Source organism: Haemaphysalis longicornis, unplaced genomic scaffold (assembly GCF_048455015.1).
Source record: "Haemaphysalis longicornis isolate Haplotype H1 unplaced genomic scaffold, Haemaphysalis longicornis Haplotype H1 scaffold_39, whole genome shotgun sequence".
Taxonomy (NCBI): Eukaryota; Metazoa; Arthropoda; class Arachnida; order Ixodida; family Ixodidae; genus Haemaphysalis; species Haemaphysalis longicornis.
In genome coordinates this window covers 480766-502618 of record NW_027526359.1, presented here as the reverse complement: position 1 = coordinate 502618, position 21853 = coordinate 480766, and the positions used below count along the sequence as shown (strand labels likewise).

The 21853-nt window shown below is 45.0% G+C and overlaps 1 protein-coding gene across 2 annotated transcripts in view; it reads right to left on the bottom strand.

The window, feature by feature from the left end:
- Nucleotides 1-21853, bottom strand: part of LOC144178035 (uncharacterized) — a 151575-nt gene that overhangs the window by 29049 nt on the left and 100673 nt on the right. The window contains exon 5 of one of the 2 annotated variants that reach the window (XM_077705570.1): nucleotides 18416-18698. In XM_077705570.1, the coding sequence (XP_077561696.1) occupies nucleotides 18416-18698 (283 nt within the window). The remainder of the gene's footprint in view (nucleotides 1-18415; nucleotides 18699-21853) is intronic. The other variant, XM_077705571.1, reaches the window with a different exon arrangement.

Genomic DNA, 21853 nt, shown 5'->3' with positions numbered 1-21853 from the left:
GGGTGTTTCAAAGAGCTGATATGTTTTGAAAGGGGGAGATAAAGTTTTGTTTTTGCATCGGATCTGTGATAATTGATGCTAGTTCTAAAAGAATTTTAAGTCTGTTCAATATATTGCGCACCAAAATCACCACATTCTAGGAGGTAAACTATGTTTGCAGTGTCACAATTAAACTTGCCCCTGATCTGAATGGAAAAGTCAGATTCCCTGCTCTGAGCGCTTGTTGTTGGTGTCCTCATTAGACACAATTTGCACCGGGGTTTCCCACATAGTTTGGAACCTGTGAAACTAGTTTCTCTTGATCGAGATGATGTTACAATGTCTCTGATGTTTCTTGCCCGGCGATACACCACGCGTGATGGGTCTGGAATGACGTGCTTCGTTCTTTCACTCTGGAGCAAGATGTTGTGGTGTCTTCTTAAAATTTCATTGACGTTTGGGCCAGATGCCGAATATGTCAGAATCAGAATGGTTTGCGACCTCGAAATGTAGGTTTTATTGCCACTAATAAGGCTAGAACGCTCCTGTTCTGATGCCTTCCCGATTGAATGTTCAATGAGTGATAGCGGGTATTTTGTCGTGCGAGGTCAATACGGAGCTTATCACAATTAGAAGCGAAGTCTATTTGGTTAGAGCAAATTCTGCGGAAGCGTAGGGCTTGGCTGTATGAAATGGCCGTTTTGCAGTGTCTCACATGGCTCCTGTGAAAGTTCAAGTATTGGTGTCGGTCGGTGGGTTTTCTGTACACAGAAGTATCCAGTCTGTGTCCGTTAGTTGTTATCTGCACGTCCAGGAAATTTATTGTAGAAGTTGAATTCTCATGTGAGAATGAGATATCACTGTGAGCACTGTTGAAATCGGATATGAATTGTTTCAGGGCCTCCTCGCCATTACACAAAACCAAGAAAATGTCGTCGATGTACCGCTTGTAAAACAGTGGATTTAAAGGGGAGTTCTCCAAGAACTGTGTCTCAAGGGTTCCCATGAATATGTTTGCATAATTTGGGCCTATTGTTGTCCCCATAGATGTGCCACTTATTTGAACGTAGTGCTGGGTATTGAATTCAAAATTGTTTATATTCATGTATTAAAGTTAGCAGTTTCGCCAAACTGTTGCTGTGAATATTTCTTTCCCCTTGTGAATTTTCGTAGGCTCTTATGACGGATTCTATTCCACCGGCGTGAGGTATGTTTGTATCCAAAGAGGCTACATCTAATGTTACAAGAAGGAGTCATCCGGTATCGTGAGGTCTTTTATTTCACTTAGAAAATGAGTAGTATCCTTTAGGTACGAATTGAATGTGGGCGGAATTTCCCTTATAATGTTGTCGACATAGGTAGAAATGTTCTCGGTCACGGTTCCTATGCCAGAGACTATGGGCCTGCACGGATTGTTGAATTTGTGAATTTTGGGAAGGAGGTAAAAACGTCCTGGCGTGCAGTGCAATGGAATAAGAGCTCGCGCAGTTTTTTTGTCTATCAGGTTTTCATCCTTTAGTTCAATTATGGTACTGCGGACTCGTTCTTTGTATTCTAATGTCGGATCGGCCGCAAGGGGCTGGTAGAAAGACGTGTCACCTATTTGCCTTTGCCCTTTAGTGTTATAATCCGTTTGATTCATGACAACAATGGCTCCTCCGTTGTCAGCGGGCTTTTTAATGATGTGAGAGCGGGTGCTAGGGATTTCTAGTGCCCTCTGTTTCTTTCCTGTGAGATTCGGTCGGTAGGAGGTGCGCTTTCTTGCTCCAAAGTGAAAGAATGAAGCACGTCATTCCAGACCCACCACGCGTGGTGTATCGCCGGGCAAGAAACATCAGATACATTGTAACATCATCTCGATCAAGAGAAACTTGTTTCACCGGTTCCACACCACGTGAAAAACCCCGGTGCAAATTGTGTCTAATGATGACACCAACAACAAGCGCTCAGAGCCGGGAATCTGACTTTTCCATGCAGATCAGGGGCAAGTGTAATTGTGATACTGCAAATATAGTTTACCTCATAGAATGTGGTGATTGTGGTGCGCAATAAATTGAACAGACTGAAAATTATTTTAGAACTCGCACCAATAATCACAGATCCGAGGCAAAAACAAAACCTTATCTCACCCTTTCAAAACATATCAACTCTTTGAAACACCCGTTCAACCAATTTAAGGCCACAGTGCTCCAATCAGGATTTAAAACCCATTTCGACAGGGAAGTCTGCGAATCTTATCTGATCCACAAATATAACACTCTCACAAGAGGTATCAATGAATCTCAGGGAAGGCTGCCGTGCCTTCAAACCTAGACCTTGTAGCGGCACGTATCGCACGTTACCACTTCTCAACCGTTGGATGGTTCATCGTTGTCAGCAGGTTACTTTTCGTTATGCTTTATTGCTTCTCCTGCACGAAATCTTGCTGTATCCCATCATTACACTTTCCAAGCACTATTCGGTCTAGTGTTGTGAATAACTTATATTCTCCGTATGCTTCATTGCTCTTTTGCCCGAAATGTCACTTTGTAAGCTATTTTTGTTCACTGCAATGGTTCCCCATGTTCTACGATTTGTACACGTGTATTCTTTCTATTCTTTCGTTTGTCAGTTTGTTTAAAGAATGCTGTGTGCGAATTTATACTGCCATTGATGACTAGCTACGAAGTGTCTTTTTTTTCTACATCACTGGAGATTTGTTCTCGTACGTCCGTCACATCTTTATTTTACTTTTTTTCATAATGTGCAAACCCTTGTTACTTGCAAAAATATCAAATGTAAGCTAACAATTTGTTGTATCTATCCATTTCATGTCATGAGCCGGGGGCTCGTTCAACTGCTTTTTTCTGTGTGCTGTCTCATTTTTTATTTTCTGCCTTATGTGTCATTTCTCAAATTCCTCGCACAACCTGCGCTCTTCTTGGGTGGCTCACGCACATCTCTGTCGGCGTTGGCGCCCTTCGAGGGGTCGTCATTGTCCGCCTTGTTCCCGGGACGCGGGCCGCGGATAAGCCATTGGTGTCTATTGTGTGGTCTCCTGGGGAAGCGGCGCGGCATTTTACTTTAAGGACGCGGCCCCCTCGCTAATCCTCCATCCTGCATTCTTGAACTTCAACGTCGCCTTCTGCCATTTTGCGTTCCACAGTGTCTGGATGACGAATTGTCGATTCTACGCTTCCGCCTTATGCGGCAGGTTGTTTCCGCTCCTTTGGAGTGAGATGCCCAGTACCCCTTCCTTATTTGTTTATTTTCTTAATATTGCTGTGCGTGGGTGGGCGGTGGCTGAAGGAAACACGCTTCCTATGTGCCTCGCTTTTGCTTTTCGCCGCGTTGTATATTGAGATGGATTACCTGCGCGCGCAGTCGTGCAGTACGTTTCTTTCCACTTGTTTCTTGCAGTATTTCCTTCTTGTACACTTTTGAAATAATGTGTCCACGTGCTCACAGCACTCCCTGCGAGCCTACGTATACCCTGTATTCGACTTATGTACTTTACTTGAAAAAGGCTGGTTCCCAGCCGATACGTCGTATTAAATATTGTTGTTTTTTGTGGTGACTCTTATTATGTAATATATAACCCTTCATCATCTATGAACCCCACCTATTTCCTGTTCAGTTGCGACCTCCTGTGCAATGCTCTAATGTGCGCTGTATCTATTCTCTCCATACGCGGGTGGCACACCCATTTGCTTCCGCACCAACCAGCCTCCCCACCCACTGAATACCTTACTGTGTACTTGTCCATTCCTTTTGAACCCACGATTGTCCAGTTTTCAGCACTGTCTGAACTTGCAGCGCACGCAGCGTACGTTGCCCCGTCGTGCTTCAATCTTGAGAGCTGCATTGGTATTACGACCACTTCCTCTCTCTCTCTCTCCTTTCTCCTTTTGGATGTTGTTGTAACATAGGAGTAGCGCGACTGCATGCCTCCTCTCCTTTTCCGAAACATATTCCGCTCCTGCTCACAGTTTTCGGCAAAGCTATATAAGAAATGTGTTCCAAATGGTTGTGACAGCAAAATAATGTAACTGTACTCTTATGAAGGCACGTCCCGTTGCCGCTACGTAAGTATACCTTGTTTGTTATTGGTCTTGCTGTGTATCCGACTCTTCACTCATACTATACATGCGCGCTTTGTGAGTTTTATCTACCTTTATATTTACATAACCATATATATATATATATAGATAGATATATATATAGACTGAAAAGATAAAAACTCACACAGAGCGCGAAAAAAATAAAATAATACTAACCTTATATATATATATATATATATATATATATATATATATATATATATATATATATATATATATATATATATATATATATATATATATATATATATATATATATATATTTATATATATATATATATAACTGGCATGCTGGCGATGGGGCCGAAGGCGTGGTGAACACAAAGTAAGAAACCTCGGTAACAGCAACAGCGGAGGGTTTATTTCGACGTTTCGACTTCGAGACAAGTCTTCTACAGGAATGATGGCTTCGGTCGTTTCGGAAGAGAGCATATATGTCGAAAGTGGAAAGCGGGTTTACGAATGGCCAACGATACCACACACAAACATACGTGAACAACACAAACACGAAGCGGGAATCTTTCTTATTGGAAGAATGAACAAAAAATGATCAACGAAGAGAGAGACGCCAAGATAGTTGGAGGGGAAAAAAAGGCAGAAAGGGAGATGAAAAAGCACTGAACAGGAATTCGAGTGGTGGCGGAAACGCGAAAAGCTCAACAGCGTCCGAAAGTGGGGTTGTAGAACAAAGGAGAGAAGGCAATATATCTTCCGCCGCTAGCCGTCACCATGCCAACGCCCAGACGCTCTGAGGGATTGCGTTTCCATTGATTGAAAGCGAGTGTCCCGCCATATGTTCGGAAAGTGCGAACAAGGCATTTTACAGCCCGTTTATGGGCCCGTTCCCGGAGCTGAGACAATTAAAGGACGTTTTGTGGTCGTGCAGAAGGAAACGGTCCGCCACCATTCCACCGTTCCCTCGCCGGACGGACGCCTTCCGAGAACGGGGCGCTAGGCCGAGTTTTCAGGTCTTTGTTAAGAGCTGCCACTTTGCAGTTCAGCGACAACCCCTGCGTCGTCGGTGTCTCCCCTCCGCTGAGTGGGGGATGGGGGGGGGGCGAAACAGCCAAACCAGAACGCAAGCTGCTCAACGGGATAGGGGGGGGGGGAACGGAGAAAATAAACCCCGATGGTTCGGTAGCCGGGCTTAGAAGACGACTGTAGGTGCAAGGGAGGGAAAAATAGATTTGCAAGCAGTCAAAAATGTAACCAGCCCGCGGGGGCGAATAGTGATAAAAGCGCCAAAGATATGTGCGCTCGAGTAATAACGCAGACCCAAGAATGGTATTGCTTATCTTCCGGGTTATGCGCCTTATCCAAACGTGTAAATCCGCCAACCAATTTTCGAACACATGTTTTGGGGAGAAGGTAAACAGAAGTTATTGCTGATACAGCACCGACACTAAGCAACATTACTTAATTGTAAGATTGTGACGGAGATTTAGAAAAGGTTTCCAAAGTTATAAGATAATATTATAAAAGAGAGAATTAAGAAAAAAAAGGATAGGAGTGAACACGAAGAGCGGAAAAGGAGAGAAGGAATAAAAATGAAAACAAAAACGGAAAGACATCAGCAATGTGGGAAAAATCCACTGAACAAACGCTCACTTGCATGTGATTTCGAGAGTCCGGCTCCGGCTACACCCACAGCGCCACTGATACGGTTAGGTAGATGACAATGTTTTAATCGCTGCAAGTGTGCCTGGGTCCTCATTTATACCTTTTTTGATTGTATTGAATCGGTATATGAGGTATGATTCACGTTGTTCTCGTTCACGGTTTGACCTGAACCCCGTCTCTAAGAGCGTGACGCTTAGTTTATCGAAAGAATGATCTGGAAGGCTGAGGTGTCTGGAGAGGGGCAGGGTCGGGCGCGTTTTGGCGTGCGCTTTGTGATTATTGAACCGGAGCCTGAAAGAGGTCCCTGTTTGCCCTATATATTGCATTCGACACACATTGCATTCAATCAAATAAATCACATTGGAAGTGTCGCACGTCATGTTCCCGCGAATTTTTAAAGAGTACTCTGAGTTGGAGCTTTGAGCAGTGCTTGTCTGTTGCATTGCCTTGCAGACAAGGCACCGCGGTTTCAGGCATGGCCGGCATTCATTATGTCATTATGCGCGGACAATGAATTTGTCCTTGCGTTCACGAGTGTGTCTTTGAGGTTCCGGGATCGTCGGTAGACGACGCCTGGAACCGACGGAAACGCCCGTTTGAGGCGTTCACTTTGTTCGAGAATGTTGTAGTGCCGCTTCAAGATGTTTTGTACGTTAGGAAAGTTGGTGCTGTACGTTAAGCATCGGTCTGTTCGTTGTAAGTCGCGTTGTGGGGGACGGTTCGCAATTAGGTCCACGCGGTTGAGTGCTTCGGCCTTTTTTATGGCGTCATCAGTTACACGCGCTGGGTACCCCTGCCCCTCCAGCATGGTTTTTAAATTTTTGGCGTTGGTAGTGAAATCTTCCGATTTTGAGCAGATTCGTTTGAAACGGTGGGCCTGGCTATAAGGAATGCTATTCTTACAGTGACGTGGGTGATCGCTTTGGTAATGTAGATATTGCTGGCGATCTGTTGGCTTCCGATACAGCTTTGTCGTGAGTTCACCGTCTTCAATTGTCACGGTCACATCCAGGAAGTTTATGCTCTCTTGAGAGTAGGTGTGAGTAAAATTGATGTTCGGGTGTGCAGAATTGTAACAGTCGATGAAGTGGAGGAGCTCATCCTCGTTGTAGGTCCAAATAAAAAAGATATCGTCAATGTACCTTTTGTACAGGGGGGGTTTTAAGTGGGATTCAGACAGGATTGTGGCCTCTAACTTCCCCATAAACAGATTGGCGTAGCTTGGTGCCATCTTGGTTCCCATGGCGGTTCCACTAACTTGCCGAAAGTACTCATTGTTGAATTCAAATGAATTTAGTTCTAAGACGAGGGCCGCTAACCTCGCAACTACATGGCAGTCTGGGGTATCTGGCTGTTTATGGCGCGCATACATGCTGGTTAGTGCGGCTATCCCTTCGTCATGGGGGATGTTAGTGTAAAGGGAAGATACGTCAAGGGTTACTAGGTACGAGTCCTTTGGTACACGAAGATCCGAAATAACTTTGAGGAAATCCGTGGTGTCTTTTATGTACGAGTCCAGGACGCTGGGAATGTGCCTTATTAGTTTGTCCACAAACCCCCATATGGGTTCGGTGATTGTGCCAATGCCGGATATGATTGGGCGCCCTGGGTTGCCAGTTTTGTGGATCTTAGGAAGCATGTAAAATCGGCCCGGACGGGGTTGCACTGCTCGCATTAAACTGTGCTCACTGGAGGTTATTTTTCCCCTGTCCAAGAGATCTTTTAATACCGAAGTTACGTTTTTGGTGTGCTCAATCGTGGGGTCCTCCGCAAGGCAAAGTGGCAGCTCTGCAAAGTGGCAGCTCTTAACAAAGACCTGAAAACTCGGCCTAGCGCCCCGTTCTCGGAAGGCGTCCGTCCGGCGAGGGAACGGTGGAATGGTGGCGGATCGTTTCCTTCTGCACGACCACAAAACGTCCTTTAATTGTCTCAGCTCCGGGAACGGGCCCATAAACGGGCTGTAAAATGCCTTGTTCGCACTTTCCGAACACATGGGAGGACACTCGCTTTCAATCAATGGAAACGCGATCCCTCGGAGCGTCTGGGCGTTAGCATGGTGACGGCTAGCGGCGGAAGATATATTGCCTTCTCTCCTTTGTTCTACAACCCCACTTTCGGACGCTGTTGAGCTTTTCGCGTTTCCGCCACCACTCGAATTCCTGTTCAGTGCTCTTTCATCTCCCTTTCTGCCTTTTTTTTTCCCTCCAACTATCTTGGCGTCTGTCTCTTCGTTGATCATTTTTTGTTCATTCTTCCAATAAGGAAGATTCCCGCTTCGTGTTTGTGTTGTTCACGTATGTTTGTGTATGGTATCGTTGGCCATTCGTAAACCCGCTTTCCACTTTCGACATATATGCTCTCTTCCGAAACGACCGAAGCCATCATTCCTGTAGAGGACTTGTCTCGAAGTCGAAACGTCGAAATAAACCCTCGGCTGTTTCTGTTACCGAGGTTTCTTACTTTGTATATATATATATATATATATATATATATATATATATATATATATATATATATATATATATATATATATATATATATAGCAAATCAGAATAGGAGATGAGGGGCTCATAGAAATAAAACAGAAATAAGGGTTGGCAGTCAAGAAAACCTCCGAAAGCAAAGTGGAGGATGTGGTAGGTCATTGAAATAGATAAAGAATGTGGAAAGAAAGAAAGTGAAGAAAAATGCCCGCCAGGTGGTATCCGAATCCACGACCTCCAGAGTACAGCTCTGGTGCGATAACAACTACGCTACCGGCAGGGCTATATTTCCCTACACTTTCTTGGGTATTTATTTCAGTGTAATGTTTTTCTATGCTTGAGGGTGGTAGCCAGCGCCACTCCGACGACTTCTCGGGGTGAAGGGGCCCTTTTTTTGTTTAACCCCAGGCCCGTGATTCGAGTTTTACGACATGCGAGAGTAGTGCCAGCGTTGAACCCTATTAAGTGCCCTATGGCACCAAGACTGCCATAACAGCGGCCCTCGCCAAGCGTGCAGCGAATCAGAAATAGAAAATAAGGGGCTTGGTGAATTAAGAAAAAATATGGGTTGACAGTCAAGAAAATCTGGGAAAGCAAAAGGAAGTATGCGGTGGGTCGTAGAAACAGATGAACAATTTTTCGAGTCAGAAAGTGGGGAAAAACTGCCCGCCGGGTGTGATCCGAACCCACGACCTTCACCACTTTCTGACTAGAACAATTCATCTCTGTCTACGACCTACCGCATAATTCCCTTTGCTTTCGCCGGTATTCGTTACGGCCAACCCTTACTCTGACAATATATACATATATTTGTATATATATATATATATATATATATATAAATAAATAAATAAATAAATATATATATATATATAAATATTTATATATAAATATATCTTTATATATATATATATATATATATATATATATATATATATATATATATATATATATATATATATATATATATATATATATATATATATATATATATATATATATATGTATAGAACAGAGACGTACGGGACGACGGATTCCGTAAGGACACATATCAAAGTTGCAGTCCTTATCGCCAGTGCTGTTTGGCGTTTTAACGGTGTTTTATAGTGCCGAATGAGGTATGAGTGCATGTTTTTTTGCAGGAATAAATAATTGAAAATTTAAGTCGAGAAAAAATGCGCCGTTTTTTCCGGAAGCGGGAATCGAACCGACAACCTCCGCATAACGCGTGCGGTGCTCTACCATTGAGTTAGTTCCGCGGCGACTCCCTTCTCGACTACACGGCGGGGTTTTGTATTTACGACTGCTCAGAGCCCGGTCAACTAGCGCCGCCCCTCGACCACCGCGGGAAGACGTAGAACGTCTTTGGGAAAAACACTGTTAAAACGCCAAACAGCACTGGCAATAAGGACTGCACCTTATATATATATATATATATATATATATATATATATATATATATATATATATATATATATATATATATATATATATATAAATATATATGTGTATATTTACATATATATATATATATATATATATATATATATATATATATATATATATATATATATATATATATATATATAAGAGAAGAAAAACTTCGAACAAGGTAAAAGCACGATTGTGGCCTACGTTTCAGCAAAGAGAACTTGCTTTCCTCATATATATATATATATATATCTTGTCATTTTTGTTGAGGTTTCATCATTTTAATCCTAAGACAGGAAGCCCCGAGGGCGCGTTGTACCAACTTCTGAAAAGGACGCGGAAGTGCTCATGCCCCTTATGCTTTTTCTCTGCCAGTGATCGCCATACACTTAATGTGGCTCGACTTTACACTTTGTATAGCAGTGTGGCTTGTGGTTTGTGTGGCACGTGCCTATTCATTGTGAACACTCTGAGCTGCTTACGTCTTTTTATTTTTTATATGCGAATGCGGCCAGCGATTACTTCCCTACGATAATTAAAATCACCCCCCGTAACGATAGCGCACCGTCGCAAGTCGCGAATACGAGACAATGACAAAGTTTATGTGTGGCATGAGCCTGTGAACGTGGAAGCATGAAGGATGTTTTAGCTGCGGCGGAGCTGGTTGGGTGAAAGCGTCACGGGCTCAACCATATATAATGGATACGTACGCTTGGCCATGCAAAAAAGACTGTGGGACTGCTAAGGTAGTTTACCACTGAAGCCAAGAAAATCAACGGGCAAACACAATCAGGAAAGCGGGGAAAGTTAGTATGTGGGAGCTGACACTAATTTTTTGGGATTCGAAGTCTGGTACTCTTGGTCCTGCCTATTTAACAATCGGGGCAATAGAAGGAATTGACTGGCATAATTGGCAACGGAGAGATGGGTGTACAGTCTGGGTCATGTAGGTTATAAAGAAGTACGGGGTCCAGGGGCACATTGGCTCGCGTCTAAACAAAATAAAAAGAGAAAGAACGCGGTCGTGGTTGGTGTAACAGTGTTGCACGAATATGGAACGAATGACTGGACTTTGGGAGAGTTCGAATGGTTCTTCGCAACTTAAGTTGTAAGCAGTTACCCAAGGTCAGTTTTCGGGTACCGCCGGCGGTTTCCAATCTTGGTATATCTCCTTTTATACCAACACAGCCATGTTACACGGTTCTATAAAAATATTGATTCCAGCTTTGAGAAATCCGTTAAAACTCCGAATAACGTTCTAGGAAACCATTTATCTCTGGTTGGTAGGCTGTGGTGATGCGTTGGAAGGCACGGCAGGTTTGAGGACGCATCTACAATATAGGTTCACGTTGCGCCCCATCCCGCAAAGTGCACCGCCAAAGAAGTAAGGAGGTAAATTTACCAGCGACAGCAGCCGCTATGGCAGGATTCTGCATTTTGAATAAGCAATTTCGCAGTGACAGTGACATGGAGGTTGCCACTTTCAGTGCAAGGGAAATGCCCACACTGGTATATACAAGAACGGTTTTGTGGTAGCACTGAACAAGGTAACAGTGGGAGAGGTGCCGTGCTTTAGCGGACTGAAGATTTTGGGCGCTGGCATAGAACACATGAATGATCGTATTCTCGATATGAGCGGTGCCTGTCTCCGAGTAGTGCATAATACTTGACCTGTAGCACCTCAAAACGAACTGATTGGTGTAGTTTTTGTGTAAATGGGTGGAAACAATGTGACTCTGACAAACATCTGCACATATTTTTAAGCATAAACGCGCGGTTTTACAGAATCAAAAAACCATTAAAATCGGTGCAGTCGTATAAGAAGTCGCTCTCAGTAATACGTCAGTAACTCTATAAATGTCCCGACGAATGAACATGGCGGAGGTGGGGTGTCGCCACCGAAACGGAGCGCACTGCATTGACCTCAAGGGAGCATAAATTGTTCGTCACGTCTACATCAACCACAATATTGACAATATCGAAGTGGCCGTCACCTTCACCATGTGAGAAGGAGCAAGGACATCAGACGTGGTAAGAAAGAAGTGGTGCTTGGCTAATACTGATGAGAAGTCGGGGAAGGGAATCGAGAAGAAAATGTTGTCATTGAAGCAGGTAAAGGGTATGGTACCTTAGGGAATAAACGGGCATGATAACGACAGAATGGCGGCAGATTGTAGTTTAAGGCTGACTTGTTTTGTGACTTTTACAGCAGATGTACCTTCAGCGGTGTACTCAAGGGGTGAAAAGATGTCGACATAAACATAGGGATGGTTGGTTATAGCGGCATGTTGAAAAAAGAAGTCCAAGCTATACATAACATCACATTAGCACAAAGAGGATCACGACCGAAGAGTAGATTACTATATAAATAAGAATATTTTCAGTGCACATGGCAGCCGAAAAAAATAGGGTGAGCTGCAGTGGTGCTAATTACTCACGAGGTGCGCCGCTACGGCATTTTCAAGCAGCGAGAATGTTTGGCGTCTATAACGAAAACGAAGCCTCGGGGTTACAACGGGCAAAAAGTGCAGAGGTATTCATGGCAACATCAATGACGTTTGTGGGTGAGGGGGCTGGGTTTTGCCATGTCGACAACTGTGCAGTTAATTCCTCCGAAGCTGTAGTGCAAAGATTTATGCTTCTAGGGCGGCAAGAAAACAATGTTTGGCGGACAAGACGCACCACCATTTACATGCTTATTGGCGGCTTCCGAAGTCCCGTTCGTCGCGCGGAATGCATATCACCAGTAAATGGGCTTTGGCTGAGTGGCGGAGGTGCGTATGAATAGGCCAGGAAATATTTGCACCTAATCGGCATGCCGTGGCGGGAGAATCCTGCCACGTGTTTCTGATCTTCGCAGCAAAAAGAAACTGAAAGAGTCCGGCGTCCATCGAAAATAAATAAGCTAGAAACCAGAACGTACGGATGGACACGTGGGCCGGACAGGCGAAATGAAGACAGGGTACGGGTGCCTACATATTCCAGCAACTTTAGGGTTATCTCGACATGGGATGGCGTTAACAACGTCCAAGGAGCTTCCCTCGTCTTCGTGTGTATGGTTTTTCCGTCTGGGCGGCGGCGTAGCTGAACAGCGACAGCAACTCTGCATAACAACATTCGGAAGTTAAGGGCTGAGATTAGACAACTTGACAAGAACTCAGTGCACTATCGGAAGCTGACGACCGTTTTGTCTTTGCCATGACAAAAGTTTTTGATCTGCAGAAACAAGGCACCTTTGTCGTGATCAGGTACCAAACGTGACCCTGACTTGCAAATGGTAATCATGTCTGTTAGCGTTCGAAAATTTTCACCAGCAGAGAATAAAGAGCATTTATGCGATGCCTCCCAGGACATGGTTTATAAGTTTGTTTCGTATATCCACCGACAATACTCTTACAGAGATTGACGACGTTGTCAATGTAGGAAGTGAGGTTTTTCTTCTGTATTCCCAAAACGTTTCCCCAAACTTCTGCTAAGCTGTACGTCCTGACTATTGGTGCAGTTTAATATAGAGGGGTCTAATAGTGGAACCCTATCTTGGGAGGAGTAAGTTGTTTAAGTATAGAGGGATGGCAATCGTAATCTCGATATATTTTTTGACCAAATGATCAAGTCTGGAGCTCCAGGATCAACAATCATTACTGCTGCCCTTTTTGCAAGCTTATCAAAGGCATTTTGGGCTCATTTTCACCGAGTAGAAGACAGATATCGAGGACATCCGGAACGTAGGAAGCGATATTTTTTACATCTGTTTCTCCACAACGTTCCCCGAAACTTCTCTAAATTTTTACGTCCTGCTTATCGGTGCTGCTCAACATTGAGTGGTCTTACAGTAGGACCCACTCTTGGCAGAAGTGCGACGTTTGAATGCAGAGTGATCGCGGTCATCGTCCCGAAATATTTTGGGACCAATGACCAGAGTCCGGAGTTCTTGGGTAGAGAATCATCAGTGCGGCACTCTCTGCATGCCTACCAAGAAAGTTTAGTCTTATCGTCCCAGAGTTGAAGACGAGCACCAAAGCACTACGTTCCCACTGTACTGTACAATCAGACGAGCGAGAGAACGAGCTCCTTCGTTTTTCACACAGGTCATAACCCGGCTGCATCATTGGGTGCCACTTCATGTGCATGGAAGTGCGGCTTTTTGCTCAGGTGGAACAGCCCATTTGTGGCGAATGACCGGATGTGGTGAGGTCAGGTGTGTCGGTTGTTTAATAAGAATGGCACTGCGATGGCCTTTCCACAGGTGGTACTCCACACTGTATGCAGCCATACTAGTTCACGTGAGGAACGGAGGGCTGTGCTGACAAAAAGTATAGGTGTTCATGCATTGTGCACTCTACAATGTTGCCTAGCAGTGACGAAATGCAGATGGCTTTGTGCTAACAAGGGTCATGTGACCACCGGATTATATTTAGCAAAAACGTAACCCTCAGCTCTTTCTACACTGACGAAAGTGGCGAAAGATTAGATACGTTCGAAAAGGGTAAGCAGAAATGAAAACGTTTGTTCCGCTAGGAGTTCTAACATGTTGCTTGTTATACCTTCGGCCCGGAATCACATTGGAGGTGTAATCTTCAATGAAGCAATTGAAGTTTATACCAGATGAAATCATGCTCTCGAGAAGGTTGAGCATACGACATTTTTGCATTGAGTGGGCTCACAGCTTGGTGAGCAAGGATTTCGTTGGGGTGGTCGTCAGCCAGCAGAAGAGATCAGAGCAGGCGCTCTGCCAATTTGAGGAAGAATGTCAGGAGCATACATTCGCGCTTAAAAAGTACAAACCTACCAAACTTCCGAGTATCCAGAGCAAAATGGAGTGAGCACGAGTCCCACCTAGCTGAGTAATGTTGCACCTGAGCACCCTGCCGTAACTTGCCTGCATCTTTTTGCAAACCACAGTTTTCGGATATTTGGCGACGCGAGAGCAAGTCATTACGACGGAGCTTAACCCTCCACGTTTTATACAGGCAACAGCACTCTGGCTTCCCCGGCGTAAAACTTGTTAGTCACAGCTGAGGATTGGCCACTGCTTTCACTATGAAAATGCCGTCCATGTGAACTGCCGGAGCACTTACTGTGATCCTAAACCTCGTTTATACCGCCCAGTATTCCACGTCCGCGCTAGAGTCAGCCGCCTCATTATATTGCGAATCATATTCGACTAGAGTTCACGGTGTGCAAGCTGCAATCGGCGGACTACATTCCCAGCCTCCACGCCACCCGCTTCACCTACGCAACGATCGCGTCGTGAAAGTCTGTCTACCCTATCTCAGCTTAGTTCATAAGCCAGGTGTGCCTGTAGATAATATTTCCGGTGCGAAGAAATTGAGTAGTCCAGCGTACGCCGAAAATACGACCTAAAGTGCAAAAAAGCTATATTATGCTTATCGCCCCAATAACATGGACGGCATTGTGGACAGCCGCAACTTGGCTGTACTGATAGAGATAAAGGTGTAGTGTGCTGTTTTTAGTGACATGGACTATAAGTACGTAGAAGGTAACAAAACATTGGGATGGTCACTTATATGCACCACTGGGGGACACTTTTTTATCAATTGGGTTTTATACTGCCTACAGTGAAATCAACGACCGATCAAATAAAGTAAAACGTCTCCTCCCGAAGAACTGCTGAACCGGAGGACTGAATTGACATTGAGAAGGAGTATGGTGCCATCATCTTCTATAGAGGGATCAGACTGACGGTTCGAAAACAGATTAGTCCCAAAGAGCATCCTCCATAACATTATCCCCAGGAATATTGTCCTGAGTTCCTTGCTCCCTTTCGGGTCTTAGTAGATCACTTGTAGCAGTCAACGCCTTTCTCTGCGTTCTTCTGTGTAGTACTAGAGACGCCATCCACCGTGGATAATCTGGTTGAGTGAAACTCGTCTTTTAAATAGAGTTCGATTTCTGCGACGCTTGACACAGTTTTGTTTTGGGTATACAAAAGGTTCTTCGTGAACTTCTGCAACGAACCACAGGACCTAACAAAAAGAATAGCTAAAGCACATCTTTATGTAAGTAAAGATTTTTTACCAGCTTTTGTTAAGACAACTTGAAACAGAGAGGGAATAGAACCTGTACAGTACTGTGCCTGTCGGAGACTGTGACCAAAAGCTCTAACCTTTACAGCGGCGTGAGCTGCTAAAGCTCCTTCAAGAGTATCGCGACTGGTTCCCTACAGACCGGCGGTGTTGGCAGAACCGCTCCCAGGACGCCGAGAATCATCACTGATGCCGCCGTTAATGGAGTTCACATACCCGCTTGCGTTTTTCCCTGATAAAGAGGGAATGTGTCCCAAATCATTGGATAAACACGCTCCCATGCGCCTTTTCATCCTCGAAAATGTTCTGAGTCCAGCCAGTAGTGCTTTTAAAAAAGCCGAAATTACCATTAGCATCGATTGTCGGCTTCTAAACAAAAAATGAAGGTGGAGATATATACCTTTACATGATTTAGGACACGTTCGATCAACTTCGCCATTCGTCTCGTTCTGTTGGTCGATGTCAATAATGGATAATGCAAAACAAATCTGTATGAATATGGCAGCGAAAACACCGAGATTATTAGCACAGACGGCATATATTATATAAAGTCACGCAAGATACATACGGTGCTAACAACGTTTAAGCACGCTATTGGCAGCGTTTTCCCAGGCTCGATATGCCACACTTGTCATTTCTAAACGCTCAAGCTGTTTAGCAAATCGTACTTTTTCGTGTCCGCAGTTAAGAATAGTATAAAACTGCGGAGCGTACACCCGGGACCACGGGCGTTGCCGCGACCACCCGGCAGGTAAAAAGCCAAGAAAATGCCTAGCGCTCGTGCGTGCATGCTTCACCGCGACTCCGCAGCGTCCATGGCGCACTTTTCTCAAGCCGGTTTTCTAACCTAGAGAAATTGGCCATTTGCAAAAAAAACTTTAGCATTTGCCCACATCATGAAAACACTACCCCGGAATGAGAAAGACCCATCATTCGCCGTAATCGTGGCAACACTCCCTCGGACCAAGCTAGACAAGTTATAGCGTACGATTATTCGAGGTGATGTTTAAAAATTATCATTTCCAAAAAATGAAAGAAACACACTTATAACAGCTATGACGCAGTAAAGGTTGCCCTGGCAGCACAGAACAAGCAAATGGACTGCAATCGGTGACTTAATACTTCGTGATGGCAGTGATGGTTCCGCGCAGCTTCTCAAGTGTTACGCGTTAGTGTGAGCTTCGTTCATTTTTTCTTGATGCTGTCGTGATTTTTTTTTCACTTTGGACGTGGACGTATGCCGACCTAGAAAAGTCCATCAATCTCTAAAGCTTTCTGGCTTTAACCTATCTATCCCAAAAAATTCCAATTTGCATACGACCTGATAAAAGGTGTTAGTGTAGCACCTAGAAATGGCGTATTATGCGCGCACCTCAAAACAAAGCGTTGTAGTCATTACTTTTATGAATCCAACCCGAAAAGGCTGCCAGGAAGTTCTTGGGTGTGTGACCATTCTCCAGGTGTTTCATTGGGAATATTTCGCTGCACCCTTAACGCACCACTATAGAAGACGTCGATTTTGTATGGACGTTTTGGCAATAGCAAGCCTTCGAATCATTGAAGAAGGCAATACTAACGACACCCTTTTTGGAACACTATTACCGAGACCCCAGCTGAGATTCTCTTAGATGCTAACCATCAGGGCTTCATTTAGAACTGATCCAAAAGTAGGATGGTGCTAACCAAAATGTTGCGTATGTAAGGCGCTTGCTCTCTAAGGCCAAAGCAAATACTCACCAACTGATTAAAGTGCTTTGCTAACATTTCAGCAACCAGACCATCGTTCCTTGCATATTAGGCGCCTTTTCTACGTAGTGACTATCCATGTATCGGCATGCTGCCTCGACAATATCACGAAATATGTGGTCGCCTTACCTTCTAGAACAATAAACTACAACAACGTATCGCCGTTATAAAGTAAAAAGTCTTAACGGAGGCTTAAAGACGCAGCTTTTACCGCCCCCGAACCAGTGGATGCTGTACAGGCTGTTACGGACGCTGATAACAACAGCTTATATTGAGGGTAAGCAGTGGAGGCATGAGGTGTCAATGGAGCGGCCGCGAGCTCGAACAGAATATCCGCTACATGTCCGGTAACCTAAGTGCTCTTTACAGGCCTGCTATTGCCGAAACGTCCGTACAAAATCGACGTCTTCTATAGTGGGTGCCCTAAGGGCACATCAAAAAACTTTCTAATGAAACAGCGATAGAAGCGGAACACACCCAAACGCCTCCTGGAAGCGATTTTGAGATTAAAGTCGTAAAAATAGTAGGGCGTTTTTCTTGAGGTGAGCGCATAAAGTCATTTCGAAGTATGTGAATAACCCCTTTTGGCACTCGGCTGATATTCCGAGGGGGACGTATAATGGCAGATCCATGTGTTAAATTCAAATCAGAAACATAAAGCACAATATTATTACTGACGTCGTGGCGCTGTTATAAATTGTACAACCCGTTTTTATATAATTCTGTACTTTGTTCATCTCTTCGTGTTTTGATAAAATATGGACACATCTTATACAAATTGCGCCCGCACGCGAGCATAACACCAGCAGGATGCCAATTCCTGTGCGGCGAAATAGTTCTAGATTTTTTTCATGCCGCCAAGGCAAGAAGTAGGTTTCATAAACCTATAATTGTGATAATCTTCCCCAAACTCTCAAACTACCCAACTACCCAAATATACCCATCTGATAATTTGTACAAAAACCCAAACAAAGTATTTTTGTTGACGTCAGCGTAAACAAATCCTTACCATTTCTTCAAATCGAGGTCCCCTTTTGGGAGGAAACTTGCGTTGCCGTATTCTTGTTACTACGTGATTGGCTGAGGAGAAGGGGATTGTGAGCTTCGCAATTTTTGATTTTGTTGTCATTGGAACCCCGACAGTTACATAAAGATGCTTTTCAGGCGTCTGAAAAACAATCCAGGTCGCGTTCAGCTTGCACATTCGTCCTTCTGGCCTTGGCTCGCTAAACGGCCTACCAGTTATTAAACCATCGCAAGTTATGGTATAGCGTGCAGTTTCGTCTGCCAGGCTGCAAAAAACAAAAAAAAACAAAACAAGAAACAATAAATGTTTCCGAACACACGTATAGCTAAGGCATGAGGTAAATGAGCGTTGATATGTTCATTCCCGAGCATGTCGAGCTGCAAATTTTAAAAACCATGATACCAACCTTAATTGTTGTCTCCTTTTTTGCCTGAATGATGAAATTGCCGCGAACTTCCTTATTACGGTACTTAAGCACTTAGGGGAAGCTATATTTAAACAAAAATACGCCCATCTTCCCGCGAGGGAACCCTGATGTGATGCGACGCATCGGGGGGTTCAATTGACGTTTTCATTTTTTTGACTCTCTAAATCGGGTGAAACGTGTTGTGAACGCGCTAGCCGCTTTATATTCACAGCGCCTGAAGAAGAGGACACAGCGGTGGAGAGTCGCGCATGCGCCCACTTGAGCGGCGGAGCAGACGCGAGCGGAGCGAAGCGCGCGCGCGCAGCTGTTGTTGTTTATGATAATGAGACGGAGTCAGAGTGTTACGCAAGCTGTCGGAGAGAAGAACGGGGGAGAGTTGCACGTGGGCATGCGGTGTGCGAGCACCGACGACGCAGGAGGGACATACACCAGAGCAAGAGATGCGTCGCATATAAAATCCCGCCTTCTCCACGAAGAAAATGATGAGCATAGGGGCGAAGTTAAAATGCTTATCGCTAAAACCGTGAAGCATTCGTCCATACAACATATAAAGACTCGACACCTCAAGCTTTCCACCGCTCCATTGACAAGCCCGTCGACGGTGTCGATGTTTGTGGTAATTATGTAGGGCTTGTTTGGGACGATGAGAATCTCCATGGGTAAGTTGCGAATTCGGTGTCTCACATTTGTGCCACCTTGGCCGTCGCCTTCTGCAGAGCGTCTTGTGTTGCATACCCCCGGTACGTGTTTTCAGCTCGCAGGCAATGAGCGACAACCTCTTCTTCTTCCTCTCCTCCTTGTTGGGTAGCAACGAATGAGTTGAACGTTTTGACCTCGTCGGCCAATCTTTGATTGGCCAATTCCTAGGGGGATCCTGCCACAATCGTCATCATTCCGCCGTGTATGGCAGCAACGAGGGACGGGACAGGCCCCGGGCAGGAGTCTTGAGCACGCAGGCGACGAACGACGACGTCTTCTTCTTCCTGCCCTCCTTGTTGGGGAGAAACGACCGCGTTGAACGTTTTGACCTCTTCGGCCAATCTTTGGTTGGCCAATCGCTAGGGGGATCCTGCCACAATCATCATTATTGTGCCTTGTACGGCCGGGACAGGGCAAGAGCAAGAGGAACTTCGACCCTAAAATAGCTTCAGTTTATACATGGTATTTGCAGCAAACTACTGAGCGAGATAGTGAAGCACAGTTCGTGCTTTGTTTAAAAAAATAACAGAACTTAGACAGACTTCAGTGCTAAAAAAATGACTTCTTTATAAAAAGAGCAGGCTTAATGATGCGCAGAAACATCAGGACAGCGTTCTTCAACCCGCTAACTCCCACATCAGTGTTTCCCAAAAGAACAGGGACCCATAAAAAATGGTAATCAAGAGGCAAATGTGTACACTTGGTTCCTGTTTCATGAACCGTTCCACAGTTCCTGAAACAGTAAATGCAGGCTTCAATATTTGCAGGGTCATGCCATACACCAACAACACCCGCGCCGCAGTTTTAAATGCCAGCGGTCTGGGCATGGCACTAACTCTCCCCGTGATCAGCTAACGTGTGCAAAATGCGCGCAACATGATCTTCCCTCAGACAACCACCATACACAAAATCTCACCTGTGCAAGCAGCCAGTGACCACATGCTACAACTCTCGAAAGTGCGGATAGTTTCAACTTGAAAAAACATAATCAATGTTAAGGTCGTGCAGTACATCACCTTCCCAGGGGTGCGGAAGAGATTCGCCTCTTTCCCTCTGGGGATCTACGTCGATGCAACTCGCCGGGGGGCGTAGCAGCGTCTGGCTTCGGCAGGGGCACAGTACTGTGAGCCAGACTTTGTCCCAAGTCATCCCTTCCCCTGGGCTGCTGGTGGTGGCCCATCCCATCCCCACACCGCCTGCTGAGCCAGTAGCGGCTGTGGAGGCAACCATGTTAGCAGCCAGTGGTGCTGCATCTACCCCGTCCGCTCCACCCCCCCCCCCTAACCACTCATGAGGACAAGGAGAAGATGGCGGCGGAGGAACCACTGGCAGCTCCCAAACCCTCCGCACCGTCTGTGGCATCCGAGGTGTTCCTGAAGCCCTCGGCGGTTGCGGGCCCGAAGGGCGCCCCCAAGCAGCTGGATAATAAACGTCGGACCCTGAGTGCCTGCGGCGTTACTAAAAGAACGTGTTGCAACCCTCAAGCCTCTCTACAAGCTAAAAGCACGGCAGTCAGAGCCGCGAAAGACAATCAATAAACCTATACATGCCAGGAGCTCTAACACTGAGTAATGGTAAGAGAAAACAAAGCTCAATGGATGTGTAGAGGCCTTCTTAAAGAACATTGACGATGTGTACGAGATACTGCAGTCTTATAAGCCAAGTGTCATGTGTCCCCAAAAAGTCCATTTAAATTTCAAAATTACAAATTTCTTAATTTAATACAATGCATCTAGGACAGGGATGGTGGTGGTACGTCTTCGGGGGGTGTCGTCATCATTGCCCCCAAATCCTTGGCGTACCACGCAATCCAATTGCAGACCGTCCTTGAGGCTGTTGCCATTCCTACCTTTGTGCTACCTTTACATCCCTCTTTATTTCAAGCTCTGGAGCTAAGATTTCGAGGACCTTGTAGATGACCGACCCCCAGCATTAATTATTTGAGGTCACGTCCAAGCACATATTTAACTCTGGCGCTCGTTTCCGACGGATGTGCTAGGTCGCCTTATCGAAAACTTTCTAGTATATTCGTGAGCATGCTATTCAGTAAAACCAAGCGCACGCACCATAATATAGGACAGAACACATTCCCACCTCGAATGGCTATAGCGCTGCAGTACTCTTCCCATTGCTTGAGTGGGATGCTGGCCCTCCATGTGGAACTGAGCACATTGGAACTACATTAACATACCTACATAAAGGCCCCAACATTTCACGTTTCCATGAAAGGTTCAAAGAACCTAGAGCTAACCGGAGTAGATTTACAGCAAGATCCAAACTACACCACAAATTCA